At 41.6% G+C, this 17895-nt stretch overlaps 2 protein-coding genes across 2 annotated transcripts; both read right to left on the bottom strand.

Annotated features, from left to right (window-relative positions):
* Window positions 1-787: 787 nt before the first annotated feature.
* On the bottom strand, window positions 788-3802 carry LOC311113099 (gamma-aminobutyric acid receptor-associated protein-like). The gene is made up of 4 exons (XM_084156231.1): window positions 3341-3802; window positions 1928-2006; window positions 1718-1836; window positions 788-1569 (listed from the first exon to the last, which is right to left on the bottom strand). Exons 1-4 carry the CDS (start codon window positions 3428-3430, stop codon window positions 1489-1491), a joined length of 369 nt encoding a protein of 122 aa, XP_084012357.1. The 5' UTR covers window positions 3431-3802; the 3' UTR covers window positions 788-1488.
* Window positions 3803-5177: 1375 nt separating this feature from the next.
* Window positions 5178-17407, bottom strand: LOC311113212 (CTD nuclear envelope phosphatase 1A-like). Its single transcript, XM_084156408.1, has 8 exons — window positions 16614-17407; window positions 13457-13523; window positions 11198-11316; window positions 7642-7713; window positions 7376-7492; window positions 7113-7224; window positions 6548-6632; window positions 5178-6438 (listed from the first exon to the last, which is right to left on the bottom strand). Exons 1-8 carry the CDS (start codon window positions 16716-16718, stop codon window positions 6378-6380), a joined length of 738 nt encoding a protein of 245 aa, XP_084012534.1. The 5' UTR covers window positions 16719-17407; the 3' UTR covers window positions 5178-6377.
* Between the last annotated feature and the right edge of the window lie 488 nt (window positions 17408-17895).

Raw genomic sequence — 17895 nt, 5'->3', positions numbered from 1 at the left:
GTGACAAATAACATTTTATTTATAGGTGATTTAGACTTATGGTGAATAACCCTTTAAAGTGCTTTATTTGAATCATGTGTATGTGTTGTTCATAGTACCATTTCCTTTGATAATGCATCATTTCCTTTCCCTCAGGAGGCTCTCCAGCCACCTTTCAGGAGTGGACCAGGCAGACTGCAGTGGTTATCACAGGGGCCATGTCCTGACTGACCCCAAACTAAACCAATCTGACAGTAACGGTGAGGAAACTACCTCCTCAGAACTCCATCTAGGCTGAATAGCAATATGCATGCTAATTTCTGGGCACATTCCTCTGCCCAGGTGTTCCTGACGCCTGCCAGATCTTACAACTCCTGAACAGGTATTTTACATATCAGCTAACCACATATGTTATAGCAATCTGTCAGTCGATGACATGGTACGCAATCATTGGTTGATGCATGTAACATCTGAGCAGGGGAACGCAACCTCTTGTCTTTTTCCTCCCTACAGCTCACACTGAGCTATGTGATGGTGGGATTGGTTGTCTCCACAGTGAGTGCAGTCTGTGGTGTGGTCAATGTAGCGATCAAAAGGATTCCAGTTTGAAAGCTAATAATAATTTGAAAGCTCAGGTGTGAACGGAAGAATAGCCTGAATAAAGATAGAAATGTATGTTTTCTCCACTCATTGTGTATTCTCTCAAGACTATGGTTGCGGAAAACATTTCCATATGTTCACATACAGTAAAAATATGCAGGAAAATTAAGGCAAAAGACAGACAGTTAAGATAAGACAGGAAACAGAGTTGGGTTTTTATCACATTTTATCATGTATGATCATGAGTGGAGAGAATGCCAGTAACGCAGCTGTATAACGAGTTCCAACTTTTAAAAAAGAAAACATAAAAAAATTAGCTTTACAATACCTTTCAGAAATCAAAAAAGTAGGTACAATAATAACAAATCAATCAAAATAATATTTTTTTAACCACTGAAAGCAGAGGGAGGATGATTGTTCAGTTTGAATTCTATTCTACTCCAGTCAGATGTCAAATACACTAAGTCTTTAAAGTATCTTACCAGCACTACTACATTAATAAAACACATCACATTTTTTAATTGCCAAATGGAGCAGAATTTAACCTATCACGGTAGATCCAAAGGCTACCTCTTTTCTTTTCCCCGTATCTTTAGAATAACTGGTAACATGGCCTAATTTTATCAGTAATTTCAAAATGGCATCTCTTCTCTATCTGTTTCAGCATGATCAAAGCACTACAAAAACTGACTTACAGGACCATTCAACCGAAATCCCTATCTCGAAGACCTGGAGGCAAATAAAATTCACACTGTAGGAATAGTACTAAAGCTGTAAAAACGGAGGGATAACACGAGGGGGAGTGACGTCTTTGCTCTGGGAACTCTAGGCTGCTGAGCTGGATATAGCATTCCAATAGATATAGGGTGAGGTTTGGGGAAGAGGACTTGGATGAGGAAAGGAGGAGGTTCAGATTTCTGTTTGGTTGTCTCCATAGACACTCTCATCACTGTAGGCAATGTAGAGGAAAAAGTCCTCTTCATGGTGCTCCTGAAAGAGAGCGAGAGAGATAAAGAGGTGTTGGTATGAGTTGACAAAACAGAGGGAGGGGGAGGCTTCCCTGAATTGCATCCCAATCCCCATAGGAACAAGCAGCAGAAAAGTGAGAGAGAGGGGAGTGTAAAAAAATATATAATACTTGGTATAGCAGGCCCATTGTGGCTGAGGTGGGGGGAATGACGTTGTTTACAAAGAAGAATAGGGCGTCCTCGGCCCGCAGGTGGATTCGTTTTCGGATGAGGAAGTAGAACTGGCCCACTGTAGTAGAGGAATTTAACTATTACAGTTCTGAAAAGAATGGTATGCGTTTGTGATACATGGGTGGCACTGTTATAACAGTTCAAGTTACCTGTGAGGTCGGAGGGCACAAGGTATTTCTTCTTGTCCAAATCTCCTATCCTTGCTTTGGGGGCTTTTTCCACAATTACCTGAAATAAAAAGAAGAAAAGCATTCAGTATAGGCCTAAATATTGTGTGGCTATGTATCCAACAATGTGAAGTTTGTTGACAGTGTAAAAAAAATTGCCTTACTTTTTTACATGAATAACTCTTACATTCATAATCGTATTCACTGGTACATTAACTTGGTCACGTACGCTTGCACTATTCAAGCTTCTTTGTTTCACATTTCAATTAAAGGGGATCTGAGAAAATTCACTTTATTTGAGACCTGCAATACCTCACGGTGCGAGGTGATTTTCAGAAACCATGGTCCATTGGCTTGGGCTCATTTCTTACTTCTCCATTTTGATTACACTGCTATGTCAAGCTGATGTCTAGTGGACAAGTTGGTTTTTCTACACTGCCCAGTAGCAAGTACCTACAGGACAGAATTCTTGAGTGGGGAATTGAAATGAAACCAAATCTCACAGAGAAAGAATACTTCCCTGTGCTCTAAGGCCAGTGCATAAAACCTGCACCAAGTATTTTTACAGATCGTTTACACCATCTTTAATTTGGATAGTTAGGCCTTACAAATGAGGAAAATATATTTCGTTCTGGGAGGATTATCAGAACAAAGTTCTGAACAACATCAAGTTTGTTGACAGAACAAATCGTACTTACGCAATCCTTGAGAATGAAGTGAGGAATCTAATGACATTTCTGCCCTAAACATTCTAACAAGTAAAGGGGGGGGGGGGGGCTTCAGAACGAGAGGACACGGTGTAGACTGTAAACAATCTACCTACAGAGGGGCCAAATGCGAAGGACTGCTTATTGACACCAGCTCTAGGCTATTTAGGGTACACTTCTTTCAACACAAACTACTTGGAACACCCTTAAGCTGTAAATGTTTCACATAAACTTGGTTGTTAGTTAGCTACTATCTCCGATTGTTTTATAAGGATGTTAAACTAGTTACCTATGTCTTATTAAATACTGTGTCTGTCTCAATGGATTAACATCAAACATGTTGACAGATTGCTTGCTAGTAAAAAATTAAATCCCATTCAATGTTGAATAGAATTATGACTGGTCTACTAAACTGCGACGAACAAGGTAGGCCCATAAGAAGCCATTTGTTGTTGCCAACCCAAATACAAAAGCTAACGCGATAGCTAGCTAGTAAACTAATACAGCTGCCCTGCTTTGGCGTCGTGATGAAAATTCACCAAAACCAAACATGACCTGGCTTGAGCAGGTATCACGTTACCGTTATCTAATTGGGATGACTAATCTCAATACTATTTTTTATATCCAAATGCTTCCCTATTGAGTAGAAAAACACAGTTAGGCTATGTTAGCCTAGCTAGCTACTTACAGGCACCCTGTCCGGATACTTCTTCCTTATTTTCTCGCCCTCGGACCGTCTCTTCTCAAATGGATGCTCCTCTTTGTATTGGAACTTCATTGTCAAACGAATGACAGGGTGTGGATCTGAGATATCCGACCGGGATTCCTCAAGTAACAATTCGATGGCACACGGGTCAAGACAGCTGTTTTGCTCGGATTCTTTCCTAGTACGACTGCAGCGGAAGGATACAATAACAACATATGACGCGAAAGAGAGGTCTGTAAATCGAATTCGCAAAGAGTTTAGGCTAAACTCATGGTGCTTTCAAGACAACTGGGAACTCTGAAAAAAACGATGTCAAATCATGACGTCAGTGATATTTATGTTGGAAAGTCGAAGCGCTAGAAAGAAGCCGGAGTTCAAAACGATTTTACAGAGTCGGACCTACTGATTTTCCTGTTCCCAGTTGTCTTGAACACACTGAAGTCCGAAGTCAGAGATTTCCGAGTTCCCAGTTGTTTTGAACGCCGCATCAGTCGCGCGGCCTCATTGAAATGCATTGTGGAAGTTTGAACGCCGAATTAAATATTTAGTCATATTCAGCAATTAATCGAACTGTAAGGATTCTTTAACAAATGAGCAGTCATTTTGTTTTAATAGTTGTTGCTAAATATTTGTTATAAAAACCGTATTTCCAACGGAACTACTTTATTTTGACCAACCGGTTGTGATGAGGCAGTTGTCATATGACCCATCACTGCAGTTTCCGTGGCGTGTTGTTGAGTGTAGCCAGCAGCAAATTCAACAGAGACTACTAAATCGATGGCTGGATTTAATTATTAATGTGGAAATAGTGCAGAGCTGGAAATAATAGTTGTGGGGCTGTAATATTTCCTCCCTATGCTACCATTGTGTCTAATCACACTTCAGCTTCAAGGTGGGTATCAGTTTGAGTGGGCAGTTGCAGAAGTGGTCACATGCTTGTGAGTCATAGGTCAGCTGAGGTGGCTGCTGCTGATATTTACATTTTAGTAATTTAGCAGACACTCTTATCCAGAGCGACTTACAGTTAGTGAGTGCATACATTTGTTTTTTTCATACTGGCCCCTCGTGGGAACCGAACCCACAACCCTGGCGTTGCAAGCGCCATGCTCTACCAACTGCGCTACACGGGGCCATGAAGTGTCCATGGTCACAATATCCTTACAAGTAGTATAGTCAAAGCATTTGAAAAGGTAAGATATATATAAAGGGTATACCGGTTCCATAATCCAATATGAGCTGTTTATGACCAGTTTTTTAAAAAGTTACCTGTACTTAATACGCCCTACATCACAAATTCCAGGCTCCCAGCACTGCTGGTTCTTTTCTCCCTGGCAGTTAATTGATTAGCCTATGTCATGGATCGGCTAGAGAGTTCACTCCCTGACTGGTTACTAAGGTTCAAATCAGTCTCTGATTAAAAGATAGCATGGGAACCAGTGTGGTAGCCTGGCTGGATATGAATATACCTGCCCTGCTATGTCAACAGGTAGCCCCCTTGTCAAGCAGCGGTGACAACGATGAAGAATGGAGATGATGCAGTTACTCATCTTACCACTTGAGGGCAGCCAAGTGTCAGAAGATTTGGCAGTGGATCTTATTGAAAAACAGAATATCACCATTATTAGTGGTCCTATAACAAAAATGCAATGTACATTTGACATTTCTCAGCCTCAATTTAAAACTGGTCCCCTGGTGCCCCTTTCCTGATCATTTTATATGTCATACATTCCCACAAAATACACACAGACAAAACACACCACAACTGTGATGCTTTTTGAGAGCACCTTGATTCTGTTTGAAGTTACAAAGGAGAGCCAGGTAAAAGTTGTCAATACTGACAAGTGTTTTATTAGTAACACAGACCTGGGGACTGAGCCAAAAAGAAGCAGTCTTGACAAGACTGAAATTGTTCAAATGGCATTGAAAAGACAGGAGCAGAAAATGGAACCAATACGGTCAGGGGAACAGGTAAAAATCGAAAGGGCTGCTCATTCTCCTTCAAATAAAAAAACAACAAAAAGTAAAAATCCAGAAATTAAGTGCAAATCTCAAATTTAAATGATGATGCATAAGATGTTCAATAATGGAGATGTCCAGGTCATTCTATACATCATGGTAACTGAAAGATGAGAAATTGAAAGAGGTTCCGTCATCCAAATAAGTCTTTTTTTGAACCATTATTTTCTTTCATGACTTCTTCAGTCCATCTTTACATCTCATTGTATCCTACAAGGGGTTTTGGAGGAATGAGTTTGAGATAAATGATCATGTCTAACCAACGGTCATTTTATTTTTTAAATCTGACTGTTTTATAATTCATCTAGAGGTGTGTTATGTAGCAAATCTTCATTGCGTAAAATTACCTGTCATAACTCAATTATTGGTACCCCTGAAACATGAATTACCCTGATTGATTGACAGGGCCTATATTCCCCCAATACCCCCATTCAAACCTAATCATCCTCCATCTTCTCCTGTCGTCCAGTTACTCTTGGCCATCTTAACAGAAGTAAAGTCCAGTACCAAGTTGAGAAAGAGTACAATGACAGGCTGTTGCCTGTCGTTAGAGGTGCAGAGTCCAGACTAATGACAGGATGGAAACATGTCTTGTTCATTGCCTTGCTGTCCCTATTATTTTTGTATAGTCAAAAGTTTAGCATGACGAACGAACGTGAGCATTCTCCCAACTCATGTACAAAAAACTCAGCCCCATGTGTACTTACACGGAGTCAGTATTAGGAACTGTAAGGCAGAGAGACTCCATTTTGTTTTTTCAAAAATCATACAAATAAAGAAAAAGAAAAAAGCTGGCTTCCCCCTCCCCAGTCATTTGCTGGCTCTCCAAATCTCGCTCCTTTCATTCCTTGTTTGATGTTCTGCTGTGACCCTTCTCTCCTCTGTCCTTTTTTGAGAGGGGTGAAAGGTCAACTGCGTGGGAACGGAGGAGCGATGGGAGCAGGCAGGGGGAAGGGGTTTAAAAAGAGCCAATCAGCGAGACCCTCCCCGCAGAATTAGCCAATCACCAGAGCCGGTGCTGGTGGAGGTTTCGACTGAGGACGGACCGGATGTCAGCGGTGAACCTAGCAGAGAGTTGTAAGGGTTATGCATTTCTCATGCTACCAGGTAATTGAAAAACACTGCTACAGTGCAGGATCCTCATCCATCCATCTGAATACCTGAAATACTCACCTAAGTGCATCTAGCATAGGCAGCAGGTTAAGGAGTGCTGTGTCACTAGGGTCACTGAACCAAGACTTGATAGGTATTGCATTGTCTGGAAGGCAAATACAGAGATTCAAAACCAAAAGAAGGATAGTAGGAGAGTTGTGAAACCTAATAATTGTTGTGTAAAATCAGGCGAGTACAAAATGATATGCTGTGGAAAAATCTACAAAACATTCCTTGTATTAATAGGGTACGGGTGGTTGCTCCTTGGTAGCTGCCAACTTACCCTGATTCTCACTAGCCTGTCACAAGGCTAATCACGGTTTCTATAGAAAATGGCAATGTTTGAATTGGTGTGGTTTGTTCGCTTAAAACATGCAAGAGCTGCTTGGCAACCTTCCACTCACACCCACCAAGCTGACAGCAACTGGTTTGACAACATCTTGACATTTAAAACAATCACTACAAGCTCACCTAGACGGATATCACCTAGAATGATATACATAAACATATCTCATCACAATGTATGCATACATCTGTGTTGTGTGAACGTGTGTCTCTGTGTGAATGCATATGTGCATAGCCTCACCTGGATGACTCCGGTAAGCTCCAGGCGAGTTGTCCAGGATGACGATACTAGACAGGTCTTTGTGTACGACAGACAGGTCTTTAATATAACTACCTAGATCCAACGTACAATGCTGCCGACACAGGGAGAAGACATGGAAGACGTAAGCAGATCGCAAATACATGAGAGAAAGGAAATTAGGTCACTAATACTGTATACTGTTTTCACAAAGATGTGGATGGACATAAAATCAGTTGTGTTCATATGAGAGGGGAGAGTGATACCTGTCTGTAGTATCTGCGTTTCAGGATGTTCCTATTGTTGTCTAGCTTGTCTGCCACTGCCGAGCCGTAGATCTCCATACTGGCCGTGAACACTACCAGCTCATACCACTGACTGACCTGGAGAGAGGGGGTCACACACAGCAGGGGCTATGTTAGGCTCACGCCATCATTTACAGTCAAAGAACTGATCAAACAGAGCAGAGCATTGTTGACAATGACGTACAAAATAGAACTCAAGAGTTCACAAGAACAAAACTTTTACTTACCACTTCTAAAAAGAAGTCAACGTGCGGCCTTTTATGTACAAAGAATCTGACAGGGTGCTTGTCAATGACTACCTGCGAGAGAGAGAGAGGGGAAACAGATGCGATACGTATCTAGATGCATGGGCTCCAATATGATACATGAACGATAAGTGTTTTCGCTGCAGTAATTTAGGTGTGGGCTGCCACAATAAGGAACATGAAGATGCTAGAACAGTCCACATTTACTTTTCCTCTGCAAACAAAATGAGTAATCAATAGAAAAATCAGACAACCCCATAGTAGAATAGTTTATGTATTTACCTAGTCGGCTTGTTGTTGTGGGTTCTATGCAAGATAAATATTCCTCTCAAAGTACATTCAAGTTACGAGTGCCATAGGGAGGGAAACATGCATGCTGACAAGCAGTCAATGCACAACAATTCTTGCAATAGCTGGGAAAACAGCACTATGCGCTGCAATTTGCTGTGAGTGCATATGGGAGAGTGGGGCTACACTGGTCAATTGTAGAGTAACACGCCAAACCTACCTCAAAATCCTTTTTTTTTGGAGTGACTTAAGTTGTGATGAGACAGATTACATTTTTGGTTGCGCAAGAGTAGTGGCAACCAGGGAAAGTGTTGGGGGAAAGAAAATGTGACATTAAGTGTTTTGTGAGAAGTAAAGGCAGGGGGCATGTTACCCTGGGTGGTGGGTTACCCCAAGTTACCCTAACAGGTAGGCCAACATTATATTCACTGCTTTTATGCAAGTTTTTTTAGGAAACAAAATGAATCAAATCACATTTTATTTGCCACATGCGCCGAATACAACAGGTGTAGACTTACAGTGAAATGCTTACTTACAAGCCCTTAATCAACAATGCAGTTTTTAGAAAAATAAGTGTTAAGTAAAAAATAGATAAGTAAAAAAAATTTTCAAAAAAATAAAGAGCAGCAGTAAAATAAAATAACAGTAGGGAGGCTATATACATTTACATTTTTACATTTTAGTCATTTAGCCGAGGCTCTTATCCAGAGCGAATTACAGTTAGTGAGTGCATACATTCTTTTTTATATTTTTCATACTGGCCCCCCGTGGGAATCGAACCCACAACCCTGGCGTTGCAAACGCCATGCTCTACCAACTGAGCTACATCCCTGCCGGCCATTCCCTACCCTGGACGACGCTGGGCCAATTGTGCGCCACCCCATGGGTCTTCTGGTCGCGGCCGGCTACGACAGAGCCTGGACTCAAACCAGGATCTCTAGTGGCACAGCTAGCACTGCGATTCAGTGCCTTAGACCACTGCGCCACTCGGGAGACTATATACAGGGAGTACCGGTACAGAGTCAATATGCAGGGGCACCAGTGGGTCGAGGTGATTGAGGTAATATGTACATGTGGGTAGAGTTAAAGAGAATATGATACTAACTAGGTAAAAGAGCACATTTGGGATCTGGCTAATGATTAGCCAAATAGGGTAAATGCAGATATGCAAGCCAATGTTTCAGCCATTTATTTATAGCCACTATGCTGCATCATTTGGGCTACAGGTGATAATGCTTATTGCTAATAGCATACCTGATAATATGGACCATAGAACAGTCCACATTTACTATTCCTCTGCAAACAAAATTAGTAATCAATAAGCCGACATAGGCTATATGCATGGTCCAATATGTTAAAATACTTTTAACAAATAATTGTACCAATATGTTATTGGGCTAATTTCTGGAGGTGGAAATTATATTTTAGATGGTGTCAGCATAATACATTGTTTTATTCATTTAGGAGTAGAATGTCCTTTTAAAAAGTGAGCAGAACTGAGCTTCTCAGTCCTCCTACAAAAATTATCTGGGTCCCCCGCGACCTTTTCCCCCAACTACTACAATTTTTCCAGAGGAAACACTGGATACGTTTTAGTTTGAAGCGATTCGGTTTGATTAGAGGAATTGTTCAATGCGATACACTAACATTTGTTGCATAAACACATTCATTTTCCATTCTTAATTAAAATCTGCTGTTGATGGAGCTCATGAGTTGGTAGAGCATGGCGTTTGCAACGCCAGGGTTGTGGGTTCGATTCCCACGGGGGGCCGGGTTTGAAAAATAAAATAATGTATGCACTCACTAACTGTAAGTCGCTCTGGATAAGAGCGTCTGCTAAAATGTAAATGAGCTGAGCCATAAGGGAGACTGGGCATACAGCGCAGTTTGACTAGGCTACTGATATTGCCTGGGGTTGTTCGGCATGCAAAATGATTTGAGTTGTGTATATTGAACAGGTAATAAGCAGGTGTGAGACTGGGCATCTACCACCCCACAATGTATGCCCCCCCCAGACCCCTTCCCCTTTTCCACATTTTGTTAAGTTACAGCCTAATTCTAAAATAGATTAAATCAATAAAAATATTCTATCCACACAAAATACCCCATAATGACAAAGCAAAAACAGAAATATCTTATTTACATAAGTATTCAGACCCTTTGCTATGAGACTTGAAATGGAGCTCAGGTGGATCCTGTTTCCATTGATCATCCTTGAGATGTTTCTACAACTTGATTGGAGTCCACCTGTGGTAAATTCAATTGATAGGACAGGATTTGGAAAGGCACACACCTGTCTATATAAGGTCCCACAGTTGACAGTGAATGTAAGCGCAAAAACCAAGCCATGAGGTCGAAGGAATTGTCCGTAGCGCTCCGAGAAGGATTGTGTCGAGGCACTGATCTGGGATAGGGTACCAAAACATGTCTGCAGCATTGAAGGTCCAAGAATACAGTGGCCTCCATCATTCTTTAAATGGAAGACATTTGGAAGCACCAAGACTCTTCCTAGAGCTGGCTGCCCAGTCAAACTGAGCAATCGGGGGAGAAGGGCCTTGGTCAGGGAGGTGATTGTTTAACGCAAAACTACCAAAACTATTGCTGATGGTGAACCTGAACAATCAAATTAAAATCTACCATAGGCTAAACCCCGATCGGCAGGTAGCATATAGCCAGATTAGATTTGTGTCCGGTAGCTTACTTTTATTCCACTAAAACACAATTTTCAACAGTGCATTTGATAACAATAACCTAGCAAATTACATTGTCACTCAACTAATAAAGCTTAATATCAGGAATAGGCCTTTGGTCAGTGCGCAAAGCTGCACAGAGCACAGTTTGACTAGGCTACTGACATTGCCAAGGGGTTGTTCGGCATACAAAATGATTTGTAGATCAATAACTGTCAACGTACTTACATGCCTAGTTCGACGCTGAAGGAGAGGACGCATCAGTTGTCACAAAAGAGTAGGTATTTTCGGAAGGTCGAAAAAAGTAATATGAGCAAAACCTGTTAGTGAGCCGATGATTCGTAACATTTGAATCGATTTTCTGACCGATGCATGCTACATTTGGGGTCCCGTGGACCGATGCACTCACATCTTAAAAATGTGAACCGGGTACCAATGCACATCGGTGAATCGTTAAATCCCTAATGTGTAGCATGCTTGTCTCTGGACCAGAGGGTCGTAGGTTCAAGTCCTGATATGATTACCCCCCAAATTCACTATGTGTGCTTGTGTGTGTTTACCTTGAGGATGAAGTCTGGTGGTGTGCCGGGTCTCACTGTGGGTCTGAGGACCCCGTCGTGGTGAGAGTGGATCAGCGTCTCATCTAGATCCAGCACCAGAATCTTCCTCTTCACTGCATCTGAAGACCAAACAAACACATACACCTGCTTATTACCTGTTCAATATACACACCTCACCAACAGTGGCCTTGTGGCTAGTGTGGGGTTCGCTCCTGGTCGAGTCATACCAAAGACTAAAAAAATGGGACCGGATGCCTCTCTGCTTGGCACTCAACAATAAGGAGATGGATTCGGGGTAAGGCCTTGCGACAGTCTAGCATCCTTTCCAGGAGGTGTACTTATACATCAAGATGCCTCACGGTACAGAAACAGGAGATAGGGAACAAGCATATGGGCCCCTCTGGCTCGGACAAGGCTTACTTAATACACACCTTGCTATATCTAACCTATAACACCATAAAGAACATGACAGATGGTCAGTAATACCGATGATTTTACCATCTTACACAAGTGACAAAAAGGTTTGATTGCGACAATGCATTCACATACTTGTTTTGCACTAAGCTAGCTGTTTGAAGCGCCCACACATACTTCAACAAAAGGTATCAATTTATGTGATAAGAGATAGTAGAGCAGGTCTGTGCTATGGAAAAGCCCTTTGAAGAGACTGGGGTTGCGTTCATACTCTTCAGCCTTAGAAGAACTGAAATTAAAGCTGCAATATGTACCGTATTTTCCGCACTATAAGGCGCACTTAAAAGCCTTTAATTTTCTCAAAAAACTACAGTGCGCCTTATAATCCGGAGCGCCTTATATATGGATCAATTGGTTAATTGGTTGATCCATACTGGTTGTACACGGCGCTCAAGGCGCTCTGTCAAAATGTTTCAGTATGAAAAACCAATAAAAACAATTTAATAATAATGAAATGTTTCAGTACGACTGGTAAACTACAAAGCCGCACCGCTTGCAGCATTACGGCTACCGTAGTCAGTAAACACCGGTACTGTGCTTACTCACAGTCCCACACCACTTGTGTGTGTATAAAGACCCCAAAATTTGTCAGAACGCTTAATAAAGTTTGACTTTATCTGACTGTTTTGTTGACATTCCCTTTAGCACAGCTCCATCTAGTGGATGCATAACGCAACCCCAGTCAAACGTTTGACTGCAGTATCTTCTATTCTATGCGCCTTATAATCCGGTGCGCCCTATATATGAAAACAGTTCTAAAATAGGCCATTCATTGAAGGTGCGCCTTATAATCCGGTGCGCCTTATAGTGCGGAAAATACGGTAACTTTTTGGGCGACTTGACAAAATTCACATAGAAATGTGAGTTATAGATCTGTCCTCATTGAAAGCAAGTCTAAGAAGCGGTAGATCTATTCTATGTCCGCTATTTCTAGGCTTCCTGTTCTTAAGTTTAGTTTTTGCGTCTTTTACTTTCGGTTTTGTAAACCAGTTTCCAACAGAAGAACATACTATATTTTGGGTTACTGAAAATATATTTCACAGTGTTTTAGATGGTATAATGATTCTCTACAATTGCTTGTTTTGTCACAAATTGAAATTAGGCTAACTATTCTAATTTTAGCAACCAGGAAACGGTGGAGCGATTTCTGCATATTGCTCCTTTAACAATGGATTTACAGAACGGCGGATTCACATTTGTGAAAGTATGGTCCCCCGTTGTCCTTTATTGAGACAAGCTCTTAAACAGTAGTAGTCGGAACTCCTAGGTCCCAGCGAGCACCTGTGTTTCATGCACATAAAGTATGTTGTCTTTGAAGATGTATACAATTATATGCCCACCACTTTGCTGTACTAGCTGCTTTGTACAGATTGTATCTGTTGCTATTTAATTTCATTTTGTCTGTGTGTTTGTGATCATATTTTTTCGCCGTTTGTCTTTATCATTGTTATCAATAAAACAAAAAAGAAGAACTGAAAAAGTAACACAAAGCTCTTTCTTTGAAGGCCGGTCTAAAGACATTACTGAACAAGGACGGTTTACTAAATAAAGACAACTGGACTCTCTGGCAATTGATGTGTAGATACAGTAGACCAGCTGAAACTAGAATGACAGTTGAGGAAGTTATGGCATTGGGCAGAGGCATTATGAGGTCATGTCAGTGTGTTTATACCATTCTATTTCTATGGTTTATAGATAATGATCTACTGGGCAAAGTACGGTTTCCTGGGATCGAGGAATGGCAGAGAGGGTCAGAAAAGATGACAGAGGGTCAGCAGTACTCACTGAGTCTGTTTCTGGAGATGGGGGACAGCGGTAAAGTGTCATACCGCACCGTCTGGTACTGGATTACCTGAAACAGAAAGAGAGATAGAAAGATTAAACATACTTGTTAAACTCAGCCAAAGACAGAGTCATTAACAGACACTAGTACATTTGTGAGCATAAATTGCAAGAATTTGAAGGCAGAACAGTGGGCAAAGTTTAGTTACTTCTGTCTTGGCACAAAAATAAAATTGTAATGAAATAAAAAAAAATCCAAGCTTCATGATACATTTATTACAAGCCGATTTATTAAAACACTCGTTATTCCATTGTCTGCTCCCTACCTGGGAAAGCCTAATTGAGGAAAAAGTGTGGTCTTGGAAAATGTAGGCCTATGTCTCTACGTAGCCTTGGCAACATTATTCCCATGACCACAAACGAAAGCGCAGGGTCAGACTAGACCTAGGCCTCCACGACTACTGCTATCCTTGGGTGCATTTCAAAAGTTTACAGTGCGTTCCTCTGCTTCATTTAGGTGTCAGCACTAATTAGTACAGTGGATGCCTACTGGGAATTTGCTTACACCTGTCAGGGCACATGACAGACAGACCTGTTGGTAAGGATCCGAGTAGAGGGAGCCACATTATTTATTTTATTTCACCTTTACTTAACCAGGTAAGCCAGTTGAGAACAAGTTCTCATTTACAACTGCGACCTAGATTGAGACGCACCGATTTTCCCCACTCCATTCACTCTTGGTTCCCTACTTTTTTCCCCCCATCGACAGAGTGGACAGTTTTCTGCCTCTCTGGCCCTAGGGCCCTGTTCTCCATAAGAGCTATATTTAGCCCCCCCAGCTGTCCGTCAGTGTCACTGGAATAGGGGGCCAAGTGAAAAGGGAGACTGTCGGCGGCTGCCAGGTTGTTTTGTCCGAAACCCTTAGACGACCCCCCCTGCCAGGTCCCTGTTCCATGCCCTGTGGCGCTTGGCATGGCTTGCCGGGCCTAGGTTTAGCCTGTTCATGAACAGCTGGTGGAAGCCATGGGGGAACCCACAGCACTTTCTGTACCCCCTAGGGCAGTGGTATTCAAAGTCGGGGTCATGGGGGAATTGCATTTGATCTTTTTTGGTGGAACCAAAAATTAAGAGTACAGGTTATTTTATGGGCCAACATACAAACGTTATTGAGATTTTTTTATTTGATTTCTTTAATACAATTTTATTGAGTAAATGTATTATTGGTTCTCAGAGATGAAAATGTAATGAACTGAAGATTATTTGTTGATGTGAAAATCTAAATTTACAGATTTTAACATTGTCTCATTAGATTTGGGGTAGCCCAAAAAAATGGGGTCCCTGCTGAAAAGTTTAAATACCACTGCCCTAGGGTGTTGTCTGGATATAACCCTCCCAGAAACCCTCTCCAGCCCTCCACTCCTCTTGAAGATGCATTTATGTCATAGTGTTGTCTGTCTTCAAGATTATGATGCAACTGGCTTATCATATGTCTAGCACACATCAGATTAAGGACTGGTAGCATATGCATGTGTTTATACTCCATAATCCAATTGTAGTGATGACAGGTGTATGAAGCAACAAGTCATTTTGGTAATTTGTGTCTATACATAGTCTAGGCCAGGGCTCTCCAACCCTGTTCCTGGAGAGCTACCGTCCTGTAGGTTTTCACTGTAACCCTAATTTAGCGCACCCAATTCTAATAATTAGCTTATAAATTTATATGGATCCCCATTAGCTTTTCCAGAAGCATCAGCTTCTCTTCCGGGGGCCTACAAAACATGACAAGTAACAAAACACTGATAGACAAGGACAGTCACAAATGTTAAATACAAGATACAAACAATAAAAAAATAAAAACAATACAACAACAACAAAAAATTTGTGTGTCTATGTGTGCATGTGTTTGGTTGATAAACTTGTTGATAAGCTGTATCGGGTTAGTTAAAACTGGGGTTGGAGCGAAATCCTACCGAAGGGTAGCTCTCAAGGAACAGGGTCTGAGAGCGAAGGGCTAGCCTATATAGTTACAGCATACCAGGGTCTCTATTGTATGAATGGGCAACCTGGTTTAGCTAGACACCTAGGCTCTGTTTACATCATCACATTGGTAGCTGGGAGTGGGAAAACCTCCAGTGCACCTGTAATATACTCCAGAGATTTCCCAAACTCGGAATTCCAAGCCTAGGCAGTCTTTTTCCAGTATATTCTGGGCTCACAACATTACCAATTGTTCAGGAAGAAATAGGTTGCTACATTGTGAAACAAATTATGATTTTATTCATATACAGTATTGACTTGAAATGTTCCAAACACTGTCTGCATCCCACTGACTAGGCCCTGAGTGAAGATGTATCACTGTTAGGTAATACAGTACAAGTGATAAACACTTGAGCTTGACTAAACTACAACATGCTTAGATGTAATACCAGCCCCCCCTCTCTCTCTGTTGCTGTGAATCAAAGTTAGAAACAAAATCTTTTGATAATGTGGGATCAAGTTTACAGACCACAGACAGAGTATATAACAATAAACAAACCATATGTCCCATCCAACCTGACTGTGTGCATTACTTTGACACCTCAAAGGTCAAGTTTATAATAGGGGCATCAGCGAACCAGTAAACGTGACCAGAGTCTTGTGGGTCCTGTCCATATATCAATGGCATGCAAAACTTCCCAGTCCAACAAGAGCCTTCCTTTGTCATCCTAACACTCACATCACACTACAGTAGGGGGCTACAAAAGTAACCCAGAAACATGTGAGCGGAGGCATTTGATTTACAAATGTCAGAATCAAAAGGATTTGTGTGAGTCCATTGCAAAAGGTTTTGTCTGTTTATTTCAATGGAATCCTACAGCCCCACCTGAAGCACATTCCGTGTCAAGAATTTCCACCAAGGGTCATTCTTATCTATGGCTCTGATAAGGGTGGCCATTGGGAAGTGGAAGCATGTTTGTACACTTTGTGAGATGATTGCTTCTGATTGGAGGTTGATTTTGTTTGAGTTTGTGACAGGGCCATCACAGCAGTAACCAATACATTTGAATGTCATGTCTGTCCCAGACACACACACACACACGACCCACCCCAGACAATGCAAACAAATGTGCGAACAAACAAGAGCAGTTGGTTTAGCTAGTTTTCAAAAAGATATACTCACCGTGCGTAGGTGCTTCCTGAGAATGTACAAAATGAAGCCCCATATTCTGGACGTTACACCTAGGAAAGTGCGGATGCCAAGTAGACACTGGCGGGTCTTCAGCATGTCGGCGACCACACGAGGACCCACACAGGAACAAGAGGTCGAAGGGACTACAAGTCAACCCGCTCAGCTAAGTTGCCCAATGTGGTTCGGCCGAGGGTCCAAATAGTCTAATCGGAATCCGACCCTTTCGCTACAACCTCTCAAAAACGAACCAAACGCGTCCAAATTACCAAGACTAGATCGAGCAAACGTGTGAGTGCCTCTGCACGCTTGCTGCACAACTCTCATAGATTGGAATGGATTGACATTGTTTAGCAGAATAATTTCACTATAAAAACAAGAGTTAAAACAAAAGTAGACTATTGCAAGACGTATTCTATCCAAAGGCAATCTGGTCAGTGACAGTGGGCTACCGACTAGCTAGCTACAGTCAGAATATACCACGCAGCTCTTCTCGGTGACAAGCTAAGCTAGCAGCTAGCTCGGTAGGGTGACCACCTTGAACCCTGGAGAAAAATAACTAAAAACTTTCGGCCTTCGCAATTTGAAAACAGTAATTAATACGCTTCTTTTATCCGTGGTATTTGAAGAAAAAAGAATGGTTGAAAACTAACAAAAGTCAAACAGTCGCCATGAAAACTGCTTGCAGTTCACAGCAAATCCGGAATCGAACTGCGAGCCGCCATCGCCGTCACTTCCGCGGGGAGAAGTCTTCTCAACCCGATTCGAACCTTACGGTTGCGCGCAGCACGTCCCCGTGCGAGTAGGTGCACAGAATTGTCAAACCTGTCTATTTTATTTGGTAGGTGTGTGGGTTTTCCCCAATTTCTAAAGCTAATACATTTGTTTTATTACCCTGAACAAACATTGAAGTGGTGAAATATGATGCAAAGTCAAATCAAGCTGTTTAAATTGTAATAATGTATAGTCATTACTGACTATTTCCTGGCAATGATCTTGAAGGTTTTTGGGAATTCAGTTGCTCCTTTATGGCATAAAAATAGCAACAAACTCTACAATAAACTATTTTATGTTTATTCATAAGTCTATGTGATTTCATGTGGCTTGTATTAAGGTGAGTTGGGTCTGACTCGAGATGAGTAAAACACTAGGGGCCAGAACAGACTCAAGCTCACACTCCAGTGGTTAGTGGTAGAAACTACACAAGTGCAAGCATACTGTACAAAAAGGTGTCAGTTTGAGGCACTCCAAATGTGCTAGTATAGGGATTTTCATT

The sequence above is a fragment of the Coregonus lavaretus genome (genome assembly GCF_964263955.1).
Source record: "Coregonus lavaretus genome assembly, chromosome: 39".
Classification (NCBI taxonomy): domain Eukaryota; kingdom Metazoa; phylum Chordata; class Actinopteri; order Salmoniformes; family Salmonidae; genus Coregonus; species Coregonus lavaretus.
Note: the sequence above shows the minus strand (reverse complement) of the source record. Positions and strands in the feature narration are given on the sequence as shown.

What these genes read in the sequence shown, in the direction of transcription:
- LOC311113212 (XM_084156408.1), bottom strand. Translation starts at nt 16,718, where the DNA reads ATGCTGAAGACCCGCCAGTGTCTACTTGGCATCCGCACTTTCCTAGGT. An exon ending in TTGACTTCTTTTTAGAAGTG is followed by an intron (nt 7,493 to 7,641) that starts GTAAGTAAAAGT and finishes CCCTCTCTCCAG; the next exon opens with GTCAGTCAGTGGTATGAGCT. An exon ending in CCTATGCTAGATGCACTTAG is followed by an intron (nt 6,439 to 6,547) that starts GTGAGTATTTCA and finishes ACTCTCTGCTAG; the next exon opens with GTTCACCGCTGACATCCGGT.
- LOC311113099 (XM_084156231.1), bottom strand. Translation starts at nt 3,430, where the DNA reads ATGAAGTTCCAATACAAAGAGGAGCATCCATTTGAGAAGAGACGGTCC. An exon ending in AGTATCCGGACAGGGTGCCT is followed by an intron (nt 2,007 to 3,340) that starts GTAAGTAGCTAG and finishes TTTTTATTTCAG; the next exon opens with GTAATTGTGGAAAAAGCCCC. An exon ending in CAATGGGCCTGCTATACCAA is followed by an intron (nt 1,570 to 1,717) that starts GTATTATATATT and finishes GCTCTCTTTCAG; the next exon opens with GAGCACCATGAAGAGGACTT.